This window comes from Pteropus vampyrus, unplaced genomic scaffold (assembly GCF_000151845.1).
Source record: "Pteropus vampyrus isolate Shadow unplaced genomic scaffold, Pvam_2.0 Scaffold127, whole genome shotgun sequence".
NCBI lineage: Eukaryota > Metazoa > Chordata > Mammalia > Chiroptera > Pteropodidae > Pteropus > Pteropus vampyrus.
In genome coordinates this window covers 2,329,297-2,354,624 of record NW_011888908.1, presented here as the reverse complement: position 1 = coordinate 2,354,624, position 25,328 = coordinate 2,329,297, and the positions used below count along the sequence as shown (strand labels likewise).

General features: G+C 35.7%; 1 protein-coding gene and 1 pseudogene across 6 annotated transcripts in view; one reads left to right on the top strand and one right to left on the bottom strand.

Annotated features, from left to right (window-relative positions):
* UBE2W (ubiquitin conjugating enzyme E2 W) overlaps positions 1 to 25,328 on the top strand; it is a 52,831-nt gene that overhangs the window by 10,740 nt on the left and 16,763 nt on the right. For 4 of the 6 annotated variants that reach the window (XM_023534598.1, XM_023534599.1, XM_011366937.1 and 1 more), the window contains 3 exons: positions 7,611 to 7,702; positions 13,133 to 13,235; positions 23,049 to 23,204. In XM_023534598.1, the coding sequence (XP_023390366.1) occupies positions 7,611 to 7,702; positions 13,133 to 13,235; positions 23,049 to 23,204 (351 nt within the window). Of the gene's footprint in view, positions 1 to 4,807; positions 4,964 to 7,610; positions 7,703 to 13,132; positions 13,236 to 23,048; positions 23,205 to 25,328 lie in introns of those variants that run through there. The other 2 variants (XM_023534600.1, XM_023534601.1) reach the window with 2 other exon arrangements.
* Positions 21,928 to 22,046, bottom strand: LOC111744119 (annotated as a pseudogene).

Below are 25,328 nucleotides of genomic sequence, written 5' to 3'. Positions count from 1 at the left end.
TATGCCCTCAGCATGTTTTACCTCTTTCATAGGATTGGGTGAAAAAAGGAAAGGGATTTAGATATACAGATTGCCAGATATAAAGACAGGGGAACGTACAGTACAGCATAGGAAATACAGTCAATAATATTGTAATAAACTGTATGGTGTCAGGTGGGTACTAGACTTATCAGGATGATCTCTTCCTAAGTTATATAGATGTCTAATCACTATGCTGTACACATGCTATTGTCAACTGTAATTGAAAATTTTTTTTTTAGTTTTTAAAAATGATAGCCATTAGTCTAATTTCTATATCTTTGTAAGTAATCTGTGTTTTCTCTCTAGTTTTAGAGTGAGCACTGTTTTAGTTGGTGTTCTGTACTTTCACAGTGATGTGTTTAAGTTTGGAATTCTTTTTATTTGTGCTTTTTGGAATTCATCGGGCTTTTGGATGTGAGGATTGATGTCTTCAGCAATTCTGGGACATTCTCAAGCATTCTCTCTTTAAATGTTGCCTCTCATTCCCTTTTGTGTTCTCTCTGTCTTATTTTCATCTCTGTTTCTCTGTTATATCTTGGGTAAATTCTTCAGATCATCTTCCTAGGTACTAATGATCTCTTCACCTATGTTTAATCTGCTGATTATCATTGAATTTTTAGAAAAGTATTATTTAGATATATATGCCATACAGTTCCCCCATTTAAAGTGTAAATCAGGTGTGCAGTAATCCCAGAAATATTAGAATATTTTCATCATCCCCAGAAGAAACCTTGTGCCCGTAAACATGCTTTCTCCATCACTGCTCTCCTCATTCCCCTCATCCCCTGGCAGATACCAATCTACTTTCTGTATCTCTAGATTTGCCTCTTCTGGACATTTCATTTATATGGTATCATATGTGTCATGCTTTGTGACTCACTTCTTTCACTTAATGTTTTTGAGGTCCATCCGTGTTGCAGCATATATTAGTACCTCATTCTTTTTTATGGCCAAATGACATTCTGTTTTATAGATATAACACATCTTGTTTACCCATTCATCAGTTAATGGCTATTTGGGTTGCTTCCACAGTTTGGCTGTTGTGAATAACAGTGCTGTGAACATTTGCGGACATGTTTTTATGTGGACATGTTTTTATTATCCATTGATCCCTTAAATCTGTCTTTTAATTATGCAAGAAATACACTTCTACTTTCTTGTAAAAGACTTGTAACATAAAAGTATGTAATGCAAATAGGGCTGTGCTCTTTCTCCCCCTCCACCGCTAGGAGGGGACTGCTGTGAATAGTTGGCTGTGTCCTGGTCTCCTTCCTTACATAATGCTTGTAAATAAATCTCTTGCTTTCATTTGAACATAAAGGGTATATATATATATATATTTTTGAGGCTTTTTCTTCATTTCAGTATGTTTTGAGTTCTTTTGTCAGTATACAGAGATTCACGTAATTCTTAATGGCTGCGATAGTTTTATTTTCCTATGCCATAATTTGTGTAACTTACCCATTGATAGACACATATTTTGTTTCTGAATTTTTCTCTTGCAAATAGTGGACCAGTCAATATCTCTATTAATTTTTTAAAAACCATTTACTGAGGCAAAAAACTGTTATGCCCCAGACCCAGTTTCGAATGTTATGAATACAAAGATAAATAGACCATAATTTCCTCCTAGAGTTACTCTTAGTTATATAAATGCGACAAGAACATAAAGTGAATTAATTGAGGATCTGGTGTTTTTCCAGCTAGGAAAGATAGATTTTTGTCACATCAGGCATTGAATGCTGTCGTCTTCTGAATAATTTCTCTTTTGGTCCTTATTCATTTTTTATGTATCTTCCTAGAATCTGAAAAGTGAAATTGTTACCTCAAAGGATAGAACTTGTATTCCTGCAGGGTTTCTGTTTGCTTCTCTCAGTTGCCTGGGGCATTACTTCATGGACTACTTTTGATTCAATTCTTGCCTAAGATTCTCAGGTAGCAGGAATTCAGGCTGCAAATCCAGTAGGTGTCCACTTGAGGTTATGACATTTCACGGAGAGTTTTTTCTCCCTTCTACCCATTGCTAAGTTAAAAACTGGCAGATTTCATTGTTCTTTCCTTTTACGTCCTTACCTTGTTCACCCTTACACTGAGGGGTCATAGTTTTATTTTATGTAGGTCTTCTGTTAGATTCTTCACTTTTTGGTCTTTCTCTTTTTTCGTTTGGTAGGAACCCCCAAGGTGAAGTTTCAGAGTTCCTGCATTCACTTTATTTTTGTTTTCTCTAGAATTACTTAAAGTATCTACTCTGCCCTTGTGCTGCAAATGAAATTCCGTTCAGTCTTTGAAACACATTCTTCCTTTGGCTTCAGTATACCACAGTCCTGGTTGTTCTCCTTTGTGACCACTCTTTCCTTCCACTGAAAACAGGTAGAAATTATTTACGTATTTGTCTTTCTTTTTAGGTTATAGGCTCTTTAAAAATAAGAATCTTTTAGTCTTGTCACTTTTTGCATCCCAGCCTGATTGTTAAAGATGTTCGTTTAAAATAAGAATGAATACCTCCATTTGTCGAAGGCTTTCCATTTTCTATAAGGGGGATAAGTTTCAAAAAGTAACTGTTAGGAATTAAGGTTTGTAGAAGTACTTAGAATTCAGCAGGAAAGAAAATGTTTCCTGCCGCATCGGTATTTTAAACTAAAATTTCATGGTCTAGCATTTCACCCTGAAAGAAGAGAAATGGCTTTTGTTATAATTGTTTCTTAATATTGTTGGGAGGAAATAGTGGTTATTTGTTAGTGTCATGATGTTAATGTGTATGGGATTCTTTTTTTTCTATTATGCACCCTTATTGTTAACCTTCCATCTTTAGTTGGTTGTTAGATGAAATTGGAGAAAACATTGTTAGCCATTTTATGTACTGTTACGTTAGCAGCTATTGTCATATATCTCTACATTTTTAATATTTTTTCCTTCTCTCACTGATATTTCTCCCGATGCTTAGTAAAGATTTCTACTCTTTAGAATAGTTCCTCAAACTGTCAATTTGAGATAAATCTTAAGATGGAAGACCTAACTCCCTGTCACCTTAACTTGCTCCATCTTTCATCTCATTTTAAAGTACCATATACTTATTTGTTTTGTTATTATTTATTGACCATCTCTTCCTCCACTAGAATTTAATCTTTACGGGGCCACAAATCTTGTCACTTTGTTCCTTGTTGTATTGTTATTTTTAGTACCTAAGAGGGATATATTCTGATTTTGATTTATAACCACAAGAGTATAAATTTTTTGTGTCTTGCTTTCAGTATACATTAGTGTGAGGTAATACTTATAGAAATGTATTAGTTGAGGCGCTGAACTGGTTTGTATATGAATGACCTTTTAGGATGCTATTTAAAATACTTATTTTATTTTTTACTGGGAGCATTTCATTTGATACAATTGGTAGTCAGCAACTTAAACAGTAATGTTCATGATAAAACAGCCATCTTAATACTTTTTTATACAATCATCCCTATCATCCTCAGCTGTCCGAAAAAGCAAAAAACTGATATGTAAGCATGGGCATTGGTGAAAATGATCAGCAGCCAGAAAAGCAAAGCTCACATCATTGGGATAAAACTCCATGGTTTAGCACTGTGCTTCACAAATTGTGATCTGTGGATGAGGTTTTGAGTCATGCTTTTATTTTACGAGGACTTGGAGAAATAGTTCCTAATTTCTTTAGTTACAGTGAGGCAATATATAATATAGTTTAAGAGCACATGAAGCAATAAATGTTAGCAGTATTAATGCCAGCACTGAAGATGAGTTGTGATTTGTTACACCAAAATGATGTGATATATTCGCCAAAATAAATAAACCCTTTTGCTGGGTAATGAGAGTTGGGGTTAGAACGTGGGGGGTCAGAAATTGCAAGAAGTTGATACCTTATTTTCATTGTTACTAGCAATTATAATACTGCAAGATTTGTGGAAAAGTTTTCATTCTTGGCAACTTAAAGAACGATTTATTAAAGTTATATTAGTGATTCTCTAATCACTAATCTGTAGTGGTGTTTGAGAAGAGTTTTCTAATAATCTGTAGTGGTGTTTGATGATGTTAAGCCTATTTAAAGGTGTTGTAAACTGAAATGATCTGGAAACATTGCTGTGTTTATAGTAAAGTTTCATTGTCCAGAAAAAGCAGAAACTAGCTTTTAAGCAGTGAATTCTTGAGTTCTGAGCAGATAATTCCATGCTTGTCTAATCCAAAAAAAGATGCACATTAAGAATCTTTATAATGTTGCTTGCAATTCTAATTAAACATTGGGATCTGGTGTTTTTCCAGCTAGGAAAGATAGATTTTTGTCACATCAGGCATTGAATGCTGTCGTCTTCTGAATAATTTCTCTTTTGGTCCTTATTCATTTTTTATGTATCTTCCTAGAATCTGAAAAGTGAAATTCTTACCTCAAAGGATAGAACTTGTATTCCTGCAGGGTTTCTGTTTGCTTCTCTCAGTTGCCTGGGGCATTACTTCATGGACTACTTTTGATTCAATTCTTGCCTAAGATTCTCAGGTAGCAAGAATTCAGGCTGCAAATCCAGTAGGTGTCCACTTGAGGTTATGACATTTCACGGAGAGTTTTTTCTCCCTTCTACCCATTGCTAAGTTAAAAACTGGCAGATTTCATTGTTCTTTCCTTTTACGTCCTTACCTTGTTCACCCTTACACTGAGGGGTCATAGTTTTATTTTATGTAGGTCTTCTGTTAGATTCTTCACTTTTTGGTCTTTCTCTTTTTTCGTTTGGTAGGAACCCCCAAGGTGAAGTTTCAGAGTTCCTGCATTCACTTTATTTTTGTTTTCTCTAGAATTACTTAAAGTATCTACTCTGCCCTTGTGCTGCAAATGAAATTCCGTTCAGTCTTTGAAACACATTCTTCCTTTGGCTTCAGTATACCACAGTCCTGGTTGTTCTCCTTTGTGACCACTCTTTCCTTCCACTGAAAACAGGTAGAAATTATTTACGTATTTGTCTTTCTTTTTAGGTTATAGGCTCTTTAAAAATAAGAATCTTTTAGTCTTGTCACTTTTTGCATCCCAGCCTGATTGTTAAAGATGTTCGTTTAAAATAAGAATGAATACCTCCATTTGTCGAAGGCTTTCCATTTTCTATAAGGGGGATAAGTTTCAAAAAGTAACTGTTAGGAATTAAGGTTTGTAGAAGTACTTAGAATTCAGCAGGAAAGAAAATGTTTCCTGCCGCATCGGTATTTTAAACTAAAATTTCATGGTCTAGCATTTCACCCTGAAAGAAGAGAAATGGCTTTTGTTATAATTGTTTCTTAATATTGTTGGGAGGAAATAGTGGTTATTTGTTAGTGTCATGATGTTAATGTGTATGGGATTCTTTTTTTTCTATTATGCACCCTTATTGTTAACCTTCCATCTTTAGTTGGTTGTTAGATGAAATTGGAGAAAACATTGTTAGCCATTTTATGTACTGTTACGTTAGCAGCTATTGTCATATATCTCTACATTTTTAATATTTTTTCCTTCTCTCACTGATATTTCTCCCGATGCTTAGTAAAGATTTCTACTCTTTAGAATAGTTCCTCAAACTGTCAATTTGAGATAAATCTTAAGATGGAAGACCTAACTCCCTGTCACCTTAACTTGCTCCATCTTTCATCTCATTTTAAAGTACCATATACTTATTTGTTTTGTTATTATTTATTGACCATCTCTTCCTCCACTAGAATTTAATCTTTACGGGGCCACAAATCTTGTCACTTTGTTCCTTGTTGTATTGTTATTTTTAGTACCTAAGAGGGATATATTCTGATTTTGATTTATAACCACAAGAGTATAAATTTTTTGTGTCTTGCTTTCAGTATACATTAGTGTGAGGTAATACTTATAGAAATGTATTAGTTGAGGCGCTGAACTGGTTTGTATATGAATGACCTTTTAGGATGCTATTTAAAATACTTATTTTATTTTTTACTGGGAGCATTTCATTTGATACAATTGGTAGTCAGCAACTTAAACAGTAATGTTCATGATAAAACAGCCATCTTAATACTTTTTTATACAATCATCCCTATCATCCTCAGCTGTCCGAAAAAGCAAAAAACTGATATGTAAACATGGGCATTGGTGAAAATGATCAGGAGCCAGAAAAGCAAAGCTCACATCATTGGGATAAAACTCCATGGTTTAGCACTGTGCTTCACAAATTGTGATCTGTGGATGAGGTTTTGAGTCATGCTTTTATTTTACGAGGACTTGGAGAAATAGTTCCTAATTTCTTTAGTTACAGTGAGGCAATATATAATATAGTTTAAGAGCACATGAAGCAATAAATGTTAGCAGTATTAATGCCAGCACTGAAGATGAGTTGTGATTTGTTACACCAAAATGATGTGATATATTCGCCAAAATAAATAAACCCTTTTGCTGGGTAATGAGAGTTGGGGTTAGAACGTGGGGGGTCAGAAATTGCAAGAAGTTGATACCTTATTTTCATTGTTACTAGCAATTATAATACTGCAAGATTTGTGGAAAAGTTTTCATTCTTGGCAACTTAAAGAAAGATTTATTAAAGTTATATTAGTGATTCTCTAATCACTAATCTGTAGTGGTGTTTGAGGAGAAGAGTTTTCTAATCTGTAGTGGTGTTTGATGATGTTAAGCCTATTTAAAGGTGTTGTAAACTGAAATGATCTGGAAACATTGCTGTGTTTATAGTAAAGTTTCATTGTCCAGAAAAAGCAGAAACTAGCTTTTAAGCAGTGAATTCTTGAGTTCTGAGCAGATAATTCCATGCTTGTCTAATCCAAAAAAAGATGCACATTAAGAATCTTTATAATGTTGCTTGCAATTCTAATTAAACATTGGTTATTTGGTTTTTAAACCCATAAATTGTGGGCTGCTGTGGTTTTTTTGTCCTGAAAAAGTATGTCCACTAATGATGATAATAAGAGAAAAGTTGAACAATAAAAGCTGTATAAACAAGATTGCAAAATACACATCCTTTTGGGGGCATCTAGTATGTGGAAAAGTAAGTTTACATATCTCAGGCCCTGATATGTTATATTCTGGTGCCGAAATATTAAATCGTGTGCAGATGATACTATTTAAGAAAACAGAAATATGAGCTATAAATTGTAAACTAAAATTATTTAGAACTTTTTCAGAATACTTTTGCATGACAGGTTGGTTACTTGTGTAGTTCCTCTGGAACACTTGTCTGTCTAAAATGACACATTCTTTAAGGATTATGGAGGAATATGGTTTTTATAATTGACAAGGCAGTAAAGGAAGCACTGCTAAAACTTTAAGCACTTACAACCTAGGCTGAGATCTTATAAACCTCAGTGGAGTGGCTATGAAGTTCTTGAGGTAGCTGGCTGCTCTTTATAACCACTCTACAGTGTCAGTGTTTACAAATACATTTAGAAATATTTTAACAATAGATTGTGATTTATAGGACAGGCAATTAAAAATTTGAGAGTTAGGCTTATATAGAAGTAAGGGGTTTGTAAAGGAAAATGTGGGAGCATTTGAAGGAAATTTAATCAAGGCTTTCCGACTGTATAACTAGTAGGATATATTATGTCATAACCAAAAAAAAATGCAAATTTTTTTGATATTCTAGAAACGACTGCAGAAAGAACTGTTGGCTTTGCAAAATGACCCACCTCCTGGGATGACTTTAAATGAAAAGAGTGTTCAAAATTCAATTACACAGTAAGTATTTAATTTTTAAAGTGCTTATTTGTTTCTTTTATTATTAATATGTGAATATATACTCATTTTTTTAAATGCAGAATTTTGTATTCACATTCTCTTCTAGCAAGAGGTAAATACAGTAAGCAGAGCTTATTCTGTGCATGAAAAAGTGAAGAGTGGAAGGAGGACACAGGCATTCTAATTCAGATCCTTCTTTGGGAGTGGAGCAGAAGTCTCTTTCCAGCTAGGACACCAAAAGAGCAGAGAGATGCAGGTGTCCCCTCTCTTAAAAAAGGAGCTTTTAAATGAGCGTGAAGTGTTTTCAAGAGTATCATACTAAGGTCTTACAACACAGTATGATCTATTCTTATCACTTCTTTGATTTACTAATCCCGTTAGACAGGGTAAATGTTTTGAAATAGGGCGGAAATTTAAAATAATTGACCCTTGTAAAAAATCTCCAAAAGCATAAAAAGAATAGGAGCCAACAAGATGAAAGTTTACTGTAGACCAACTTGTAGCACAAATAGGACAATTCAAATATTTAGTGATTTTTCTAGGTCCAGAGAGCAAAAGTGACCAAAATTCACACAACCTCTTTTCAGAAGAAACAGTTTTGGTTACTTTTGACTTTGCCATTTGAGTCAGTACTTGACAGGAGTCAAGTTTTAAGCGTAGATATATTGATGTTTGGATGGATATATTAATGTTTGAAAATATAGTACACATCTCCAGCTCTATAGCAGTCTCTTTAAACATTGCTGGTTCTCAATTGAGCATTTTTATTTTTAGCTCCACTGCAAAATTGAGTAGGAGGTATAGAGATTTCCCATATACTCGCTGCTCCCACACGCACACAGCCTCCTCCATTACCAGCATCCCCCACCAGAGTGGGACATTTGTGGCAATTGGTGAACCTACATTGACACATCATAATCACCTGAAGTCTGTAGTTTGCATTAGGGTTCACTACTGATGTTGCATATTCTGTGTATTCGTACACATGTATAATAACATTTTCTGTCATTACAGTATCATACAGAGTATTTTCACTGCCATAAAAATCCTCTGTGCTCCACCTGTTCATCTTTCTCTCCCTGCGCCAACCACTGGTCCTTTTACTGTCTCCATAGTTTTCCCTTTTCCAGAATGTCACATAGTTGGAATTGTATGGTATGTAGCCCTTTTAGATTGACTTCTTTCACTTAGTAATATGCGTTTAAGGTTCTTCCATGTCTTTTCTTGGCTCTCAATTGATTTTTCATTTATATCAGAATTTAAAAATGGAGCACACATTTAGAGTGTTATTTGTTCTATACAATTAAACAAGTGACCTGTTTTTGTTCAGTATAATAAAACAGCAAGCCCTGTTTAATTATAAAATAAGAGAGGAAAGAGCCCTGTAGGCTTTTTCCTCTCTTTCTTTGTAAACCTACCTCAGAATATTCTGTAACAGCTAGCCCTACAGTTTTCAAGGAAATTGGTAATTGTTGCTCCCTCTTTCAACCTTTACTTTTTAGGGATTCAGGGAGAACCATACAGCACAGTGATTTATAAAATGTTAAAGGAATTTTTTACATTTTTACAAATAAGTAGTGATACCACAAATAATAACTCCCTAAACAGCATTATCTTTATTTTTAAATTTGTTGGGGTAACATTGGTTAGTAACATAAATTTTAGGTATGCAACTTCATAATACATCATTTGTATATTCCATTGTGTGCTCACCACCCAAAGTCTAGTCTTCTGTCACCAGATATCTGACCCCCTTTACCCTCTTCACTGTCCCCCCTGCCCACTAACCACCATACTATTGTCTGTGTCTGAGTTTGTTCTTTTGTTGCTTTTTGTTTTATATCACACATATGAGTGAAGTTATATGGTTCTTGTCCTTTTCCATCTGAATTAATTCACTTGTAATGATACTCTCAATCCATCCATGTTGTCTGATATGGCAATATTTCATCTTTTTATGACTTAGTAGTATTCCATTGTATATATGTACCACCTCTTCTATACCTAATCATCATTCGAAGAACACTTGGGTTGTTTCCATGTCTTGGCTATCGTGAATAATGATGCAATAAACGCAGGGGTACATATATCTTTACGAGTAAGTGTTCAAATTTTTGGGGTAGATACCCAGAAGAGGACTTTCTGGGTCATGTGATAGCTCTGTTCTTAATTTTTTGAGGAACCTCCATTCTGTTTTCTATAGTGGCTGCACCAATTTACATTCCCACCAGCAGTGTGTGAGGTTCTTTTCTTCACATCTCCGATACTTGTTAACCTCTTGTTATTGATAATAGCCATTCTAACAGGTACGAAGTGGTTTCTCATTGTGGTTTTGATTTGCATTTCCCTTATAACTAATGAAGCTGAGCATCTTATATCTGTTGCCCATCTGTGTATGTCTTCTTGGAAAAGGTATCTGTTCAGGTCCTCTGCCCGTTTTTTAATTGAATTGTTTGAGTTTTTTTGTCATTGAGTTGTATGAGTTCTTTATGTTTTGTATATTAGCGCCTTATCAAAGGAATTGTTTGTAAATATCTCCTCGTATCCAGTCAGATGCCTTTTTGTTTTGTTGATAGTTTCTTTTGTAAACAACATTATCTGTGTTGCAGAATAAATCTGTCATTTAGAGATGTTTGTCAGGCAATAATTTTTCTTTTAAAATAATTTATTATAAGTCATAAGTGTTTAATTATATTTGGACCATCATTCAGGATATAAAAATAGTCCTGTAAATATCAGATCTTAAAATAGTTTTAAGTGGAATTCTCTGGGATGTGGATATGGATAAGGAAGATGATGAAAGCACCTCAGGCTTTCTGGAAGAGTTCAGTGGCATGTATTAAGACCTTTAAAAATATGATTATCATATCTTTTGAGCTAATAAACCCGTGTGCTATCCTAAGGAATGAAAAAAGACATAGAAAGATTGATTTTAGAACTAACTACAGTTGACCCTTGAACAATGTGGGGTTAGTGACGCAGACCCCCACCCCCGCCATGTAGTCAGAAATTCACAAATAACTTTTGACTCCTTAAAAACTTAACCTATTGTTGACCTAAAGCCTTACCAATAACATTAGTAGATTAACACAGATTTTGAGTGTTTTATGTATTTTTATGCTGTATTCTTAAGCTAGAGAAAAGATAATGTTATTAGAATCATAGGGAAGAGACTATAATATTTATAATACTGTATATATTTATCGAAAAAAATTCACATGTAAGTGGACCTGCACAGTTTAAACTCATGTTGCTCTAGGGTCAACTGTGAACTCATTTCAACATTACTATTTCTAGGGACATTTTGGAAACAATGTAAATGTCAGTAATAGAGAAATGATTTCACTAGGTAGTATTGGGAAATGTCATCCCTTGAGTTATAGTCTGTAGTCAGCTGGTAAGGCAAAAATTATGTGTAGTCATAATTACCTTTGAAAATCCCTTAGAGAGGCCATATTGGTGTGTATCCTGTCTTAATAAACCCAACTAAGCTAGTTTTCCCTTCAAAGGAGAATAGATGGCTGTTTCTTTGATTAGGAGACATGAATGTTTGAAAAATACTGTTTAAATATTAGAATCACAGAGCAGTAGCTACTCACAAGAAGTTAAGAACTGAGACTGCTCCCACCTCATTCTTACTCTGGGGTGTGTGCTCGTGATTAGGATCATAAACACTGACGATCTGAATTTATGTAAATTTAAGTTAGCACATAATGCATTTCACTGGACTTCGATACCATTGATAGAAACCGCAAAATGACTAGAATGAAATGTACCCAAAGAACTTACTTTAATAGTGGTTATCTTTGGGTGATTTTTTTTTTATACTTTTTCTTAATTTTTTATAGTGAACATACATTATTTTCTAAATAGTAAAATGTTTTTTAAGGTTATCCTACACAATATTGAAAATTACGCCACCTTTGACCTGTCTCTCACACAGCTAGCTATTTGAAGAATTACTGAGATATTTGCTTTGCTATTGTTTAAAAACTGTTTGGATAGATTGCATGTAAATTTATGGTACATTGAGTGCCCTAAAAATTACCTTATAAACAGAATGAAAGGGCACCGGAGAATTCTGCTTTTTTCTCAGAATATCGCTTTTGCTCTCTGTAGTGGGTGTCAGGGAGGGAGGATAAAGGGGTTCTGATGGCTAGGGAGGGCCTACCTAGTTTACAGAGAGAACAGGTTTTAGTTTTCTGGGGTTTTTTTTAGTGCAGCTTTTGCTTTGTACATAATTTACTGCTTCTGGCTCTGATGTCAGGAATGTGCTGTCTTTTGCATATGTAATGTCATTTGTCTTTCCAACAATACTTTGAATTGAATATCTTTTTTTTTTTTAATATCTATTTTACAATTGAAGTAGTTAAAACGGGAGAAGTAAAAAAGCTTATTCATGGTCACACAGCTAGTTAAGGGGCGGATATGTGAGGTGATGAATAGAACCCTAAAACTGTATTCTCAATCTTCTTTTTGTTTCCCAGTATTTAAAATGATAAATTTTTATACTGGAAGAGTATAAGATGAAAGACATTGGCCAGATGTACAATAATTACTATAAGTGGCAGAGCTATAATGAGGAACTCAAATCTTATGACTTTGGTCCACTTTTACTTCTAAATGCTGCCCCATCATTTTTGCTATCATAATCCCTGCTCCCCTCGCCTTTTTTTTAAAGAAGAGAACAAGAAGTAGTGTACAAAATATACTTAGAAGCAAATTTATTTTCATGATTGTTATATTTGGAAACAAAGTCAGCTTGCATAGATGCCATAGAAATCTATTCTGGTTTTTATTAAACAATTGAAACATACTGAGAGACAAAGGAAAGGCCATATAGAGCCTTGAATACCCATCAGAGAAGTGGACTGATGTCAGCTTACTTCCTTTTCCCTTTTTAGTCTTCTCTAGAATACTGATGAGAAAGGCAGAGTGACTGCTGCAATTCTCTGTAGTCATTACTGATACCTACTTCCCCAGTTCTAAAATAATTGATATCAGAATGGCAGTTGATTAGTTTGATGTTGTCTATAAAATCTTTTTAGTTATTGTAAAAATAGTCTTGAAAAAATAATATAGCATAAATTGAGTAGGAAAAGTACAAGCTTTGGTATTAGCACACCTGAGTTGGGTTTTTGTTTTGGGTTTTTTTTTTTTCCCCAGACCCAGGTTAAAATTTGGCTCTGTCCTTTACTGGCCGTCTGACCTTGATCTAGTTATTTTATCCTTGAGCGGCAGAGAAGGGAGTAGGGCCAGGAATGTTAATATACCGACTTTTATAGTTGCTGGGAGGATAAAGTGTGCTGTTACATATGAATGATCCCTGTGCCAGTGCCTGGTGTAGAGGAAGTACTTGGTGTTCCATTTTCTCCTTCTCACCCCAGTCCCTTTTATCTCAAGTTTTAAATTTGTTTTTTTCTGTTCTAGGTGGATTGTAGACATGGAAGGTGCACCAGGTACCTTATATGAAGGGGAAAAATTTCAACTTCTATTTAAGTTTAGTAGTCGATATCCTTTTGACTCTCCTCAGGTAACTGCCTTACTTTTAAAACTTTTGTTGTATTTTTAGATCATAGCAGAATGCTAAATTAGTGATTTTTGACTGTAAAAATTTGTAAATTTATTATAATTATGCAAATAGATTTGTTCCTTTATCTTCCTGTAGTATAATCAAGATCTCATCAACATTTACATTATTGAGATTAGGACTTTCTTGCTTTTGTACTTCCAAGAACTTAAGACTTTCTTGTTCATAGATGGTAGTAAATAAAGGGATGGAAATCTAACCCAGGCCCGTGGGTTGTAGGAGAATCTAGCATTTTGGAAGTACTAGGCACGCGTTCCCAGGTAAGGTGATGGGGCAACGTTGCGAGGAGTTGAGTTTGGTGTTCAAAGGTCACTTCATTGATTTTTGCATTGACATGCAAGGAAGGAATTTATTACAAGATGTTAAATATCTAGACATCAGCCCCAAATCTGACCAATATAATTTGAGGCACTGTCAGTTTAGTTAATGGCTTCATACTTGGACAAGGGATAGTGCTGGTAGAGGACCATTTTTAAGAACTGTTTAACTGGAGAATGATTAATCGTTGGAGGTTAGAGAAAGGGAGACTAAGATGACTTCCAGATTTCTGGCTTGGTCAGATGGGTAAATGAATTACTAGTGGTGGCAAAATGATAAGGCTAATGCCAGCTGTCTCTAGTATTGCTAGGTAATGAGGTGTTCTGGATGATGAAATTTCCCAAATACCTGAAATTCGACTTGTTAGGTCCTAAAATAGGCTGTTTTTACGAAAAATCATATCTCATTGCCATTTGAAATAGAATATCTCAAACATAGCTTAATCTTCTCTTGGCCATGTAGGAGTATAGTTGGAAGTCATTTATTGTGCTATAGATAAAGAGAGAATTGTTTTAAGGCCTAGGGTTAAATGGAAAATGACTCCTTGAGTTCTTAAGTTTTCATTTGAGCAGAAAATTAAGATTTGGAGGGCAAATTTTTATCATTTTCACAAGAGTAAAGCAAAGGGGTATGTGTTATAAGGACCTCAAGGCCTCTAATAAAAAGCATCTGTTGGCTATAATCCAAAACAAAAGCAAATGACTTCTTTCTCTCCAGAAAATGATCTTCACGTTCTATTGTTGCCCTTTGGCTTATCAGCATCATTTCTGACTGTTAGTGCTTGAAGGCGGTGGGGTCTCAGGTATGTGAAGGAAGAATAGGGCTGACCAATTAGGAAGCTTTTGCCTAGGGGTATAGTGGAGGCTTATTCTGGGAGCTCACAAATTTTTCCTCAGAGGAAATGAATATTTCTGTAAACATGGAACTAAGTCAGAAGTGTCCTCTGATCCTTAGTATTTAATTCTAAAACATCAAACTTAAGCATCCTTTGAATTTCATCTTTAATATTTCTGCAAGTTGGAGCATTTGTGATAAATTCCCTCTACCGTCTTATCTCATATTCTTTTTATTCTCCTTCTCTGGTTATACTTCTGTCCACTCCTCTGGTTTTGATGTTCTCCGGGTTCTTTATTCAGCACTCCCTTGCTCTTCTCATTCTTTTCTCTAACGTCTTCAGCCATCTCAAGCAGCTGACTCCTAGATCTATAGCTCTTTACACAACCTATTCTTTCTGATGTTTAATTGCATACCTTCTTGGACATCTCTACTTGAATACCCCCAGACATCTCAAATTTAACACATCTAAACTCAGTCTTTTCCAATAACAAAATTAGGGGGATTTTTTTTGGGGGGGGGGTGATTGTCCACCTATCTGCTTGTATTAAAATTCTTCCTTTTCTCTTAAATGTAGAGCCTTTTGCAGTGCTGAAGTCGATCCACTCTTATCTTACTGTCAGTGCTATAGTCCAAGCTTTTATCTTGCGTGTGGACTATCATAAATAGCCACTAGTTCTTTCCACTGTTAGCCGTCCTTTCACAGAGCCACTAGATTTCTTTGACGGCGCAATTATCTCATTGATCTTCACACATATACACACAGCCACCATCCCCACCCTCCTCAGTAAAATCTCTAATGGTTTTTTATTCGAGGTCAGGTCTAAAAACTCTTTAGCTTAGCAGTAAGGTCCTTTTATGGTCAAGTCTAAACTTAATCATTTCAGCCACACATTACCTCCATGCATTCTTCTATATAGTAATATTTATATCATACTTTATGATGTAACATCCATTCTGCTTTTATCTTGTCACAGCTCTTAATGAAGTGGTTAGGGGAGATGGGTTCACCCCTATTTTATAAGTGAAGGAATCGAAGCTTGTGGAATTATTGTTCATGGTTTAAAAGCTAGCTAGTAGAACAGTCAAGACTCAAACTCAAGTTACTTCTATATCATATTGCCAATTAGGAATACCAGCATGAGAAAAATGCTTATTTATCCATGCAGTAATGTAATCTCTAGAAGTGAATAATTATATGTAGAATGATACCTTTGAAAGCTGTAGAGCAGGGGTGCCATTTACTGGGTCGCGGACTGGTACCGATCCGTGGCCTATTAGGAACTGTCACACAGCAGGAGGTAAGTGGCAGGCAAGTGAATGAAGCTCCATCTGTATTTGCAGCCACTCTCCAGCGCTGGCATCACCACCTCTGCTCCATCTCAGATCATCAGGCATTAGATTCTCATAGGAGCACCGGTCCCTGGTGCTAAAAAGATTGGAGACTGCTGTTCTAGGGCACTTGTTCCCAGTCTTTTGGAATGCGAGGATTCCTTTTTTCACGTTAATTTTGTAGTCTCTCCCATGCCATAGAAGTTACATATTCTAACATCCATGATTAAGAAAATGGTATAGCTACTCCGAGTCCAGTAATACAAAATTATTTTTAAAATTTTATTAATCACGTCATCTGTATGGTTATCAAATAATGATAATGGGTCTAACAATAGATGCTTGACGTGCATATAGATTTCAAGATTTTTTCATTAACGAACTTCCCAGAGGTCTCTTGCTCCAGGAAACGGAACCTCTCTAGGGCAATAACAGTCTCCAGTCATCACAGATTTTATTTGTTGAGACCTGGCAGTACTGGCACTTGTTAGACAGTTATAACGCCTTTCATTTTCCTAAGCACTACTGAATTTACCACTACTTACAAGAGTAGAATTTGGCAAAATATCTCTTGAGTAAACCAATCTCATTATGAAATTATTACCTTTTTATCTGAGTGAGCTCTGTAAGACCATACATAAACTTTATAGTTTGCTGTGTTTTTCTCCTAATTGTTATAATTAATTTCTCACACTGTCTCACTTTATAGTGAAAAAGGCTACTTATCTAAAAAACAGTATTTGACCCAGTCATTTGATTTAAAGGGAACAATAACAACCACAAAAAACTTTTTGTTAATATGGAAGCAAAGGTGAAGCATCTTTTCATCAATGTTTTCTAATATGCGCTTACCATCAGCCATACAGAAAATAAAATATACATTCTATTTTCCTCTCCTAGGATACAGGTAAATATTTGGCTAATTTAACACATACTGAGCATGAATTGTGTGCCAAATACTCTCCTGTGTACTTTAGAGATAGGAAGGACTACAGAAATTAAAAAACATTCGTCCTGCCTTTAAGCAGCTTATAATCTGTTTAGTATTTGGATAGGTAGATATTCATTATTCATTTTGTGAGTATTGAGCACAGAGCATAAGACAGACACTTTACTATTAGAGATTCAGTGGTGAACAGAACAGCAAAAAACTTTATATGTGTGTAGTTTACATTCTTGTACAAAGAGACAGACAATAAGCCATAAGTTAAATACATAACAGTATGGAAGATGGTGGGAAAAAGTGAAAAAGTGGAATGAGGGTTTGTATCTTTGGAAAGAGTGATTAGTAAAGATTTCACTGAGCAGGTGACGTTGGAGCGGAGCTCTTAAAAGCGGTGAGTGAGTGAGCCAGGAGGAAGATGAGGGAAAGATCAGTGAAGACAGAGCAAAGGCCTGGAGTCTATTGCTCGTGTGGTGGTCCCTGGAGTTGTAGATAAGCAAGAGGGGAGTTGTAGGTCATAGGGTAGAGATAATTTGGGCTGGAGAATTCATCACAGATTGTATGGGATGTTTATAGCCCATTGTAAGAATTTTGACTTTTACTGTGAATGAGATGGGAAACTTTTGAGGATTTTGACATGGTCCTACTGAAAATTAAGATAAAATCTGGCTGCTGTGTGGCAGCTGACTATTGGGGGCATAGGGTGCAGGGAGACCAGATAAGCTATTGCAGTAATCTAGGTGAGAGATGATTTGCACCATAAGGGTGGCAGTGGAGGTCGTGGAAGGTGGCCATATTTTGGAACTATTTTAAACATTGAGCTAGCAGGATTTGCTGATGGGTAAATGTGAAATACGAATGAAGGAAAGGAGTCAAGGAAGACTGCACAATCTTTGGCCTCTGCAACTGGAAGTATGAATTGTGTGCCTTAGAAGCAAAAGAGAAAGCATCAACTGATTTAGAATAGAATGAGGGAGCAAAGATAAACCTGTTTGCACTGGGATTTAAGGGGTAAGAGGAATTTATGTCAAAAGTGGGACAAGGCACGAGAGGACATGGCCTCTTCTGAGATTTGTGAGCATATGCTGTTCTAGTTTTATGTGTAGGTACATAGGGGGCTACAGAAGATGAAAGGGGAAGGATATTTTGGGGCTTGTCAAAGAAGATCTTGCAATGTGAGGGAGCTGAAAATGTATCCCAAAGGAACTGGGAGGTGTGGTCAGTCTCCATCAAAACTAAGTCTTCAAACTTTACCTTGAACCACTTTGCTTCTCTTTCTTCCTGCCACCTCCTTCACATTAGCAGTTCTTCCTGCGAATGACCACTCTTAACACCCGCTTCCTCTGTGAGAACATCCTATTTCAGTGAAACAAATCTAAAACACATCTATATTATTTTGTAAACATCCTAGTTATACTTATTTTTAAGCTTTTCAATTCTAGTTTTTGTTGAAAATTTAGTTAGGAGGGGAGATATTTTTTTTTAGGGAGAAGAGGACACTGTTTTGTCCTGAAACCATATTATGCTGAGAGCGATGCTGAAAATAAACTTGCCTTGGTTATAAAGCTCTAGAAACACTAGGGCAAAGAGTAATCATTTCTCCCATCCTGTTCCCCCTTCTGTGCATGCCCCCTTAACATGGACCATTTCGTTCTGTTGCTTAAAATTCCCTCATTGCAGAGATCCAGAACCTATTTTCATCGTGTTCTCATCCTTTATTTGTGGTATGATTCTCCCTGCTCTTTTATGGGATGTTGGTTAAACTTTCTAAAGTCTTAAATAACAATTTTTATTGCCTTAAATTGTTTAGCATCTAGGACACCTGACAAGGAGAAAGTGAACAGTGACCAACCCCATTCATTGGAGCCTCAGAGGTAAAGCAGAGGGGAGGTGCAGGAGGTAGGCTAGAGGAACACAGGGCGTGGAGGAGAGAGAAGCATCCTCTAAAGGAACCCAGGTTGTTTCATTGTATCCAGGAATTTTGTCTTTGTAGTATACCTATAGCTGCATGGTAGTGGTAATTATGGAAGATCAGGAAAACTGTTAGTATTGACACTGATGATACATGTTAGATGACTGAAAGGAAAGAATTGAATTGAAAACTATGTTAAAATTCTAACCCCAGTCACTTTTGTCAAAAATTTATGATTTACACTAGACCGTATATCATATACATTGTTCATAGCTACCTAATTTGGACTTTCTGCTAAATTACAATAAATTTTCTGCCTATATGTTCAGTTATATAGTTGCACATTAAGTATTGTCATCAATATACAATTTTAATCAGAAAAAAAACATTTATATTGTCTCTGGAGAAATCTTGGTATCCATATTATCTATGCTTTTATAATTATAGTGTGTTTTGTACTGCTCATTGTGTGTATACTGTGTTTTGACCTAGCCTGACACCACATCAGGTGTCTGACTTTGTAATTCTAGAGTGCACTAATCTGAACACAGTAGTATGCTTTCCTTGTGATAAGATCTTGGTACTGTGATGTTGAGCTTGATGTTTGGAAATCTTGTGTATGTACCATGAATTTCACGTTAGAAATTCCAATTTGAATTAGAATTCAAATCTGCATCCCTTATTTTGTCACTATTGGTAGCTTTCAGTTTAAATTTTAGTAATTTTTGTGAAAGATAGTATACAGTCTAGTACCCAAAAGTTACCAAGAGGTTGGCTTGCTTAAAATTTTAGGTTGGATGTGGGATATGCATACGTACAAAATTATACCGATCCTAAGCATAGATCCTGCTCTTGAAAATGAGCCACACTGATGGATGTTTGAGAATTTAGAGACATGTGAGGACCGCTTCTGATGCAGACTCGACTTTGGCTGTGGTTCACATGCGTTAGGTCTAAGATCCTTTTCTAAAATTGTGATTTTTTTTTTTCCCATCGAACAGCTTATTCTTAAAAATTTGTAATTTCATTTTACTCAGTTTATAGCATAGAGAATGTGTGCAGTCTTCATTGCTGACTATTGGATCTATATGACTAGTTTGAATCTGAATAAGTTATTTTAAGAATTAATAAATTAGCAACATTCTTATTTATTCCCTTTGGTTTCAGAGTCATTATATTCAGTTGTCAGATGTTTTAGATAGCTTATCAGTTACTTGAGACTCCAAATAAAAAGTTTTTGAACTCCAAAAATAGCTTAATCACCTCAGGTTTTCAGATCCTACTTTGCTACATTAAAATAATTGAACTGTCCATGTCCTCCTTTGGCTTGTGCTGTGTATTAAGTAAACGAAATGGTTAAGAGAGTGATCTTAAAGAAATTCAGCCTTGGTTACTCTCCCCATCACATGCAGAGAACCAGAGTAGCACAGTTTCCATTAAAAGTCTGTGGAAACTGCTTACCAGCCTTTTATATGAATAAACTGTTGAAAAAAGTTTTTTCTTTTATTTCAGGAATTCATCTCTGGCATGTAAACTCAGCCTTTCCATGTTTAGACAAACTTCTAAAATTCTGTATCTAGCGGGTTAGGCCCTAGGGGTTACTTAAATATGTTATGTGCAACTAATTCATTCACTTGTTTTTATGGTTGCAAAAAGTTTCAGGCTGGCTGCATTTGCCCTGCATGCAGCATATTAAAAAGACTCCCGCCTTTTTTTTTTTTTTTTAAGGGTTACTGAGATTTGATTTATTTTTATTTCAGTCTCCTCAGGCTTCAAAGCCGTTTCTGTCTTGATTTCTGGCTCTTTTCTCTGCTAGTAGAATGTCTGCTGCTTCTGCTGTCGGTGTCTTTTACTGCTACTCTTCCCTTTTCTTTCTCTTCTCTCCTGATTTCCTGTTGGTTCAAGCATACTTCTTGGCTCCCAGGCCAAGTGATTTAGTTTATATCATTTCTCTCCAATAATACTGCTTTCTTTCTGCTCTGTGAATTTCCTAGTTAAAGCATGCTGTGGTCATTTTTGTATTTAGCTGTCTCTCTATTTTCCTTGATGGTTGCTGATACATTGATTCTTTTTTGCCAAAGAAGATAACTTGGCATCTTTTTTTTTTGGTGCGTTCAGATGCTAGTCTACTTGACGTCTCAAAAAAGAGATGTTACTGGAAAAGAAATATCCTTTAAAAAATAATTGTGGTCAGAGAATAAGCCATTTGGGCATTGCTTGCATTCTTAATGAATATATCTTACTGGTCCAGTGGCATTTTGTGGCAAAATGAATACCCTAAGGCAGATGCATGTTATGTGATGTATAAACTGCCTCTCTGGAAGTCTGTAACACATTGTGGGAATAGAAATGCATATCGTGTAATAAACTATAGTTCCTATTTAGAAAAAATAAAATTTAATTAAAGTAATTGTAGATAAACTCAAAGGATGGAACCGCAAGACCATCGAAGCAAGTCATTTCTTTTTGCAGAGCGGTACTTTTTTTTTTTTTTTTTTTAGCAAAAAGTGATGAAAAAGGCAAAAGCACTGATAGATAAAATTGAGATAAATGGTATGCTTCTAACACAGCTGTGTGAAAGTCTTTCTGATCTTCTGCAATCGGACAGGGAAAGCAACTTGATATCTCTTGTTTTGAGACTTTATTTTTCAGCTTTATTTTAGCTCTCTTTAGTGGGAATGGAGAGTAGATGTCCACCATTTAAAGAACAAAAAAATATGCTTCAACCAAAGAAATGAGTCCCATATGTTATTGTATTTGGAATATTAGAGGACTCCTGCTTCTATGAAAGAGTGCTTTGTTAAAATGTAAATATTTGTAAAATTGAAATAAAATTAGATGTGTAGCTAGATTTTTAAAAGCAAAAACCTAGCTGATGGTAATTTCCTATAACATATCCCAGATGGCACACCTTACTGTGGCCACATTTATTTCACTGTTTCTCCTTTCTCTTCTATAAAGGGGGGAAAGAGGTGTGCCTGGAGCAATAAATGTATTCTGTCAGTTTCTGTCATAACTTACAATAGGGTTTCTCTTTACTAAGATTCTGCTATGTTCAAATGTGAGGGCAGTTTGCAGGGCTGAGAAAGCTACTATTAAGTCTGGTTTGGGAACTACTGGTTGGGCTTTATAAAAATCCCAACATACCTATCTACTGTGTCAGAATCTATGGAAGTGGGGTTCTTAAATTTGTATTTTTAGCAAGATCTTCAAGTAATTTTTTTTTTTTTAGGTGAGGCAACCCTTAGTTGACGTCACAGATTGTCAGCTTACAATCCCTCACTTTTTATTTTTTACACCTATAGTATTTGGTCTTCCTAAGTGGTCTCCCATCCAGGTACTAACCAGGCCCGCCCCTGCTTAGCTTCCGAGATCAGACGGGAACGGGCTTGTTCAGGGTGGTATGGCTGTAGACTTCAAGTAATTTTTTTAAAGGCCAGGTCAGGAATTAGGAATTAATACTAAACAATAAAAGTGGTACATCTCACTGCAATGTAAAATCACATAAAGATTGGTGGATTACTTTTTATATCAAAATAAATATTATGAAGTGACATATGAAAATATTCTTAAGTATAAGACTTCTAATTTCTTTGACCTATTTTTGGCTATGCTTACAGATTCCTCAGGGTATATGAATTTACTCTCTTTCCTATTCAGATGCTTGAGTAGCTATGTTTAAGAAACACTCCTATTGGGATACTTGTTAAATTATTAGGGCAAAGGAAGGAAATAATAGTGGTGAGACAAGATGGAGAAAAGAAAAACTGTTAGAAGAGTTGAGTAAAAGATAAAACAAAAACAGCAAGTAATTGGGAGACTCATTCAATCTTTGTTTTTTTTCTAGGCACGTAGTTATTTGCTGATTAAAAAATAGTAATTCATGCCTATCATAAGGGAGGTGTGAGTTTAGAGGAGGCGGGTAACGTAGCAGTTATTTCCTTTTGCTTATAGCACCTGAGATGATAGCATTGTTAACAGGTAGAAGGGGTGTCGCCACTCCGTTACTCACACTGTCTCAACATTGAATGTTTGGAATTTTAGTATACCGATTTCTGTATGCAGAGAGCAATGAATAGAATTTGAAAAACTATTGTTATAAATGGAGTTGTCTTTCACTAGTCTAAAAATACATGGTAATTGGGAAAGTTTTATAGGGGATTTGTGAAAAATAGCTGAAATATAAAATAGATAATCTGGGTTTTCCCCGCTGTGATGCGGGCATTTGTTACAGTACAGTAAAGCCAGCGCTTACTGAGTTATGACAATAAACAACAAGCAGTTGTTAATCTTGTTCTTGGCACTGATTTTATTTGTTTTTGATTTGGTTTTAAAAATATTAAGTTATGTAGAGAATATTTTGTGTCCTTGGTAATACAGAATATTTGAGTGTTAATGGAATTTTATTCTTTCTCAGGTCATGTTTACTGGTGAGAATATCCCCGTTCATCCTCATGTGTATAGCAATGGTCATATCTGTCTGTCCATTCTAACAGAAGACTGGTCCCCAGCGCTCTCAGTCCAGTCAGTCTGTCTTAGCATTATTAGCATGCTTTCCAGCTGCAAGGAAAAGGTAGGACTTCTCAGAATTCTTCCAGGTAATCTCTCTCCTTCTAGTTAGGTAGAAACTATTTTAATACTCATTTGATTTGTAGGAAGGACATAATGCTTTTTATGATAAAGTTTTATAGGGAATGTCATGTTTAGTAATAGATTGGGAAATTATTTTGATAATCTTTGATTCCGTATAGAAGTTAGACATTGTTTTCTATTTCTTAAACAGGAAATTTCTGCAGATGTTCTTAAGTAATCTGAATTTTTTTTTTTGTAAACACAAAAGGGCAAAGGTGTACAAGAAATTCTTTCTAGATTCCCCAGCGGAAAGCCCCGGAGCCGGCGTTATAGGCAGCCGGCCCCATCTCCCCTCTGCTGCCCAGCTCCACTCTGCTGGCCCCGGCTCCCCTCTGCCACCCCGGCTCCCCTGTGCCGGCCGGACCTTCGCAGCTCCGCCAGGGCTCTTCCGGGAACCGGAGCCTCCCGTCACAGTGACAAGATGAGGCCGCAGCGGGAAGGCTGGGTGCCAGCAGGGTTTAGGACTTTTCCTCTCCTTCACCAGTCCACAGATTCTGTGTCCGATGGAGAGGAGAGAATAACCAGAAAGAAAAATCACATGAGTTAAATTTAGGGTCCCCTTTTAGAGTACCCAAGTCCTCTGCATGTCTGGCCCTCTTGTCATGCCCGCTTGGGGGTGCCTGCAGCACCCTGTGCCCGTGTTTCTACACTTTAAAAGCCTCTCTCCATGAGCGTTTCCTCTGGTGCTCTGTGAAAGGAGAAACAAACTTCTAGAGATTAGAGGGCTGTGGGGTTATTTATTCTAGCAGGCCTTTTTCTGTGTTCTCCAAATTGAACTATCATTTTTATTGTATTTACAAACTGTAAGCCAGCTTGTAAAGTACATTTATTGGAATGTTATTCCCTAACATGTTTCTTGGTGTTAGGTTTTTAAAATTTTTCTTGTTCAAATAAGCATGAGAAATAATGGGTTAAATTGTATTTTTTAATTGTTTCATTAAGAGACCTTAATATGCAATTTTATATACTATCTTTATAAGAAAGAAAATTAACTTTGACAGATAAACTGACTCACTGTTAGTTAAAAGACACGTATCCCCATTCATGAGTATTAAAATGTGCAGGGAAAAATGTACACCTTAGAAGAGATGAAATAGGGTCCATGTTATTAACGTTAATATCACTTTTTAACTTCAGTTTCCTCTTTGCCGTTGGCTTTTCTGAGTTGCATTTTAAGCTACGCTTGAGCTTTTATTAACCCCAAGGGCCTTGGAATCAAGTCTTATTGCTTCCATGTTTTCTCCTCTGCCACTGCCACTCCCAGCACACATACAAGTCTCAAATTTCTAAGCGTGGAGCTGTGCGGTTTGCAGTTACAAGGGCTTCTGTGTCTCTGCTAATGTTTAATGTCTAGAGAAAGGTGAGGCAGTAATGCAGGATTTAATAAGAAAAGTTATGACCACCAGTGATGTCTGCACATGGTTCTTGACTATGCCTGTCGATTAACTTTGTTTACATTTAAATGTAATGATTTGCTATTAAAAACTAGAAAATGACTGTGTTCTTTACATTCTTCATCCTTTTCTAACCCTCGCCATTCCCTTCACATTCTAGTTGTCTGCTACTAATGTTTCTTAACATACTTAGTGTAAGACCAATCATTCCATTTGAATTGATAAACTACAGTATTAATATAAATTATAACATTTAACAAAGGTGATAATCTGGAAGTCACAATTCTGGCAGCATTAGTTCTATAACATATGATAAAATTCTGCAAACATTTATTTTTACTGTGCTAAGTACTGGGTTATAGAGATAAGGAGGAAACTTGCTTTGGCATTGAGGGGAATCGGGCTACATACAGATTAGCTTTAAAAAGTTTCAGATTCTCACTGAAAACTCATGTTAAAACAGGTGAATTTTATTCTGTGGTGGACATGGTTGTCTGAGTTTCACTTTAATTCAACTCTCTTTGAATACAAATTTTAATTTTTACTGTAGGCATTTGGGGTCTTTGATTTAGTCACAATTCTTTTGTTCCAGTGTTCTTTTTCACGGTCGGGAATAGTTCCCTAAACTGAAGGTATTTAAATTTATCACATCAGTAGATTTTAATAGAGAT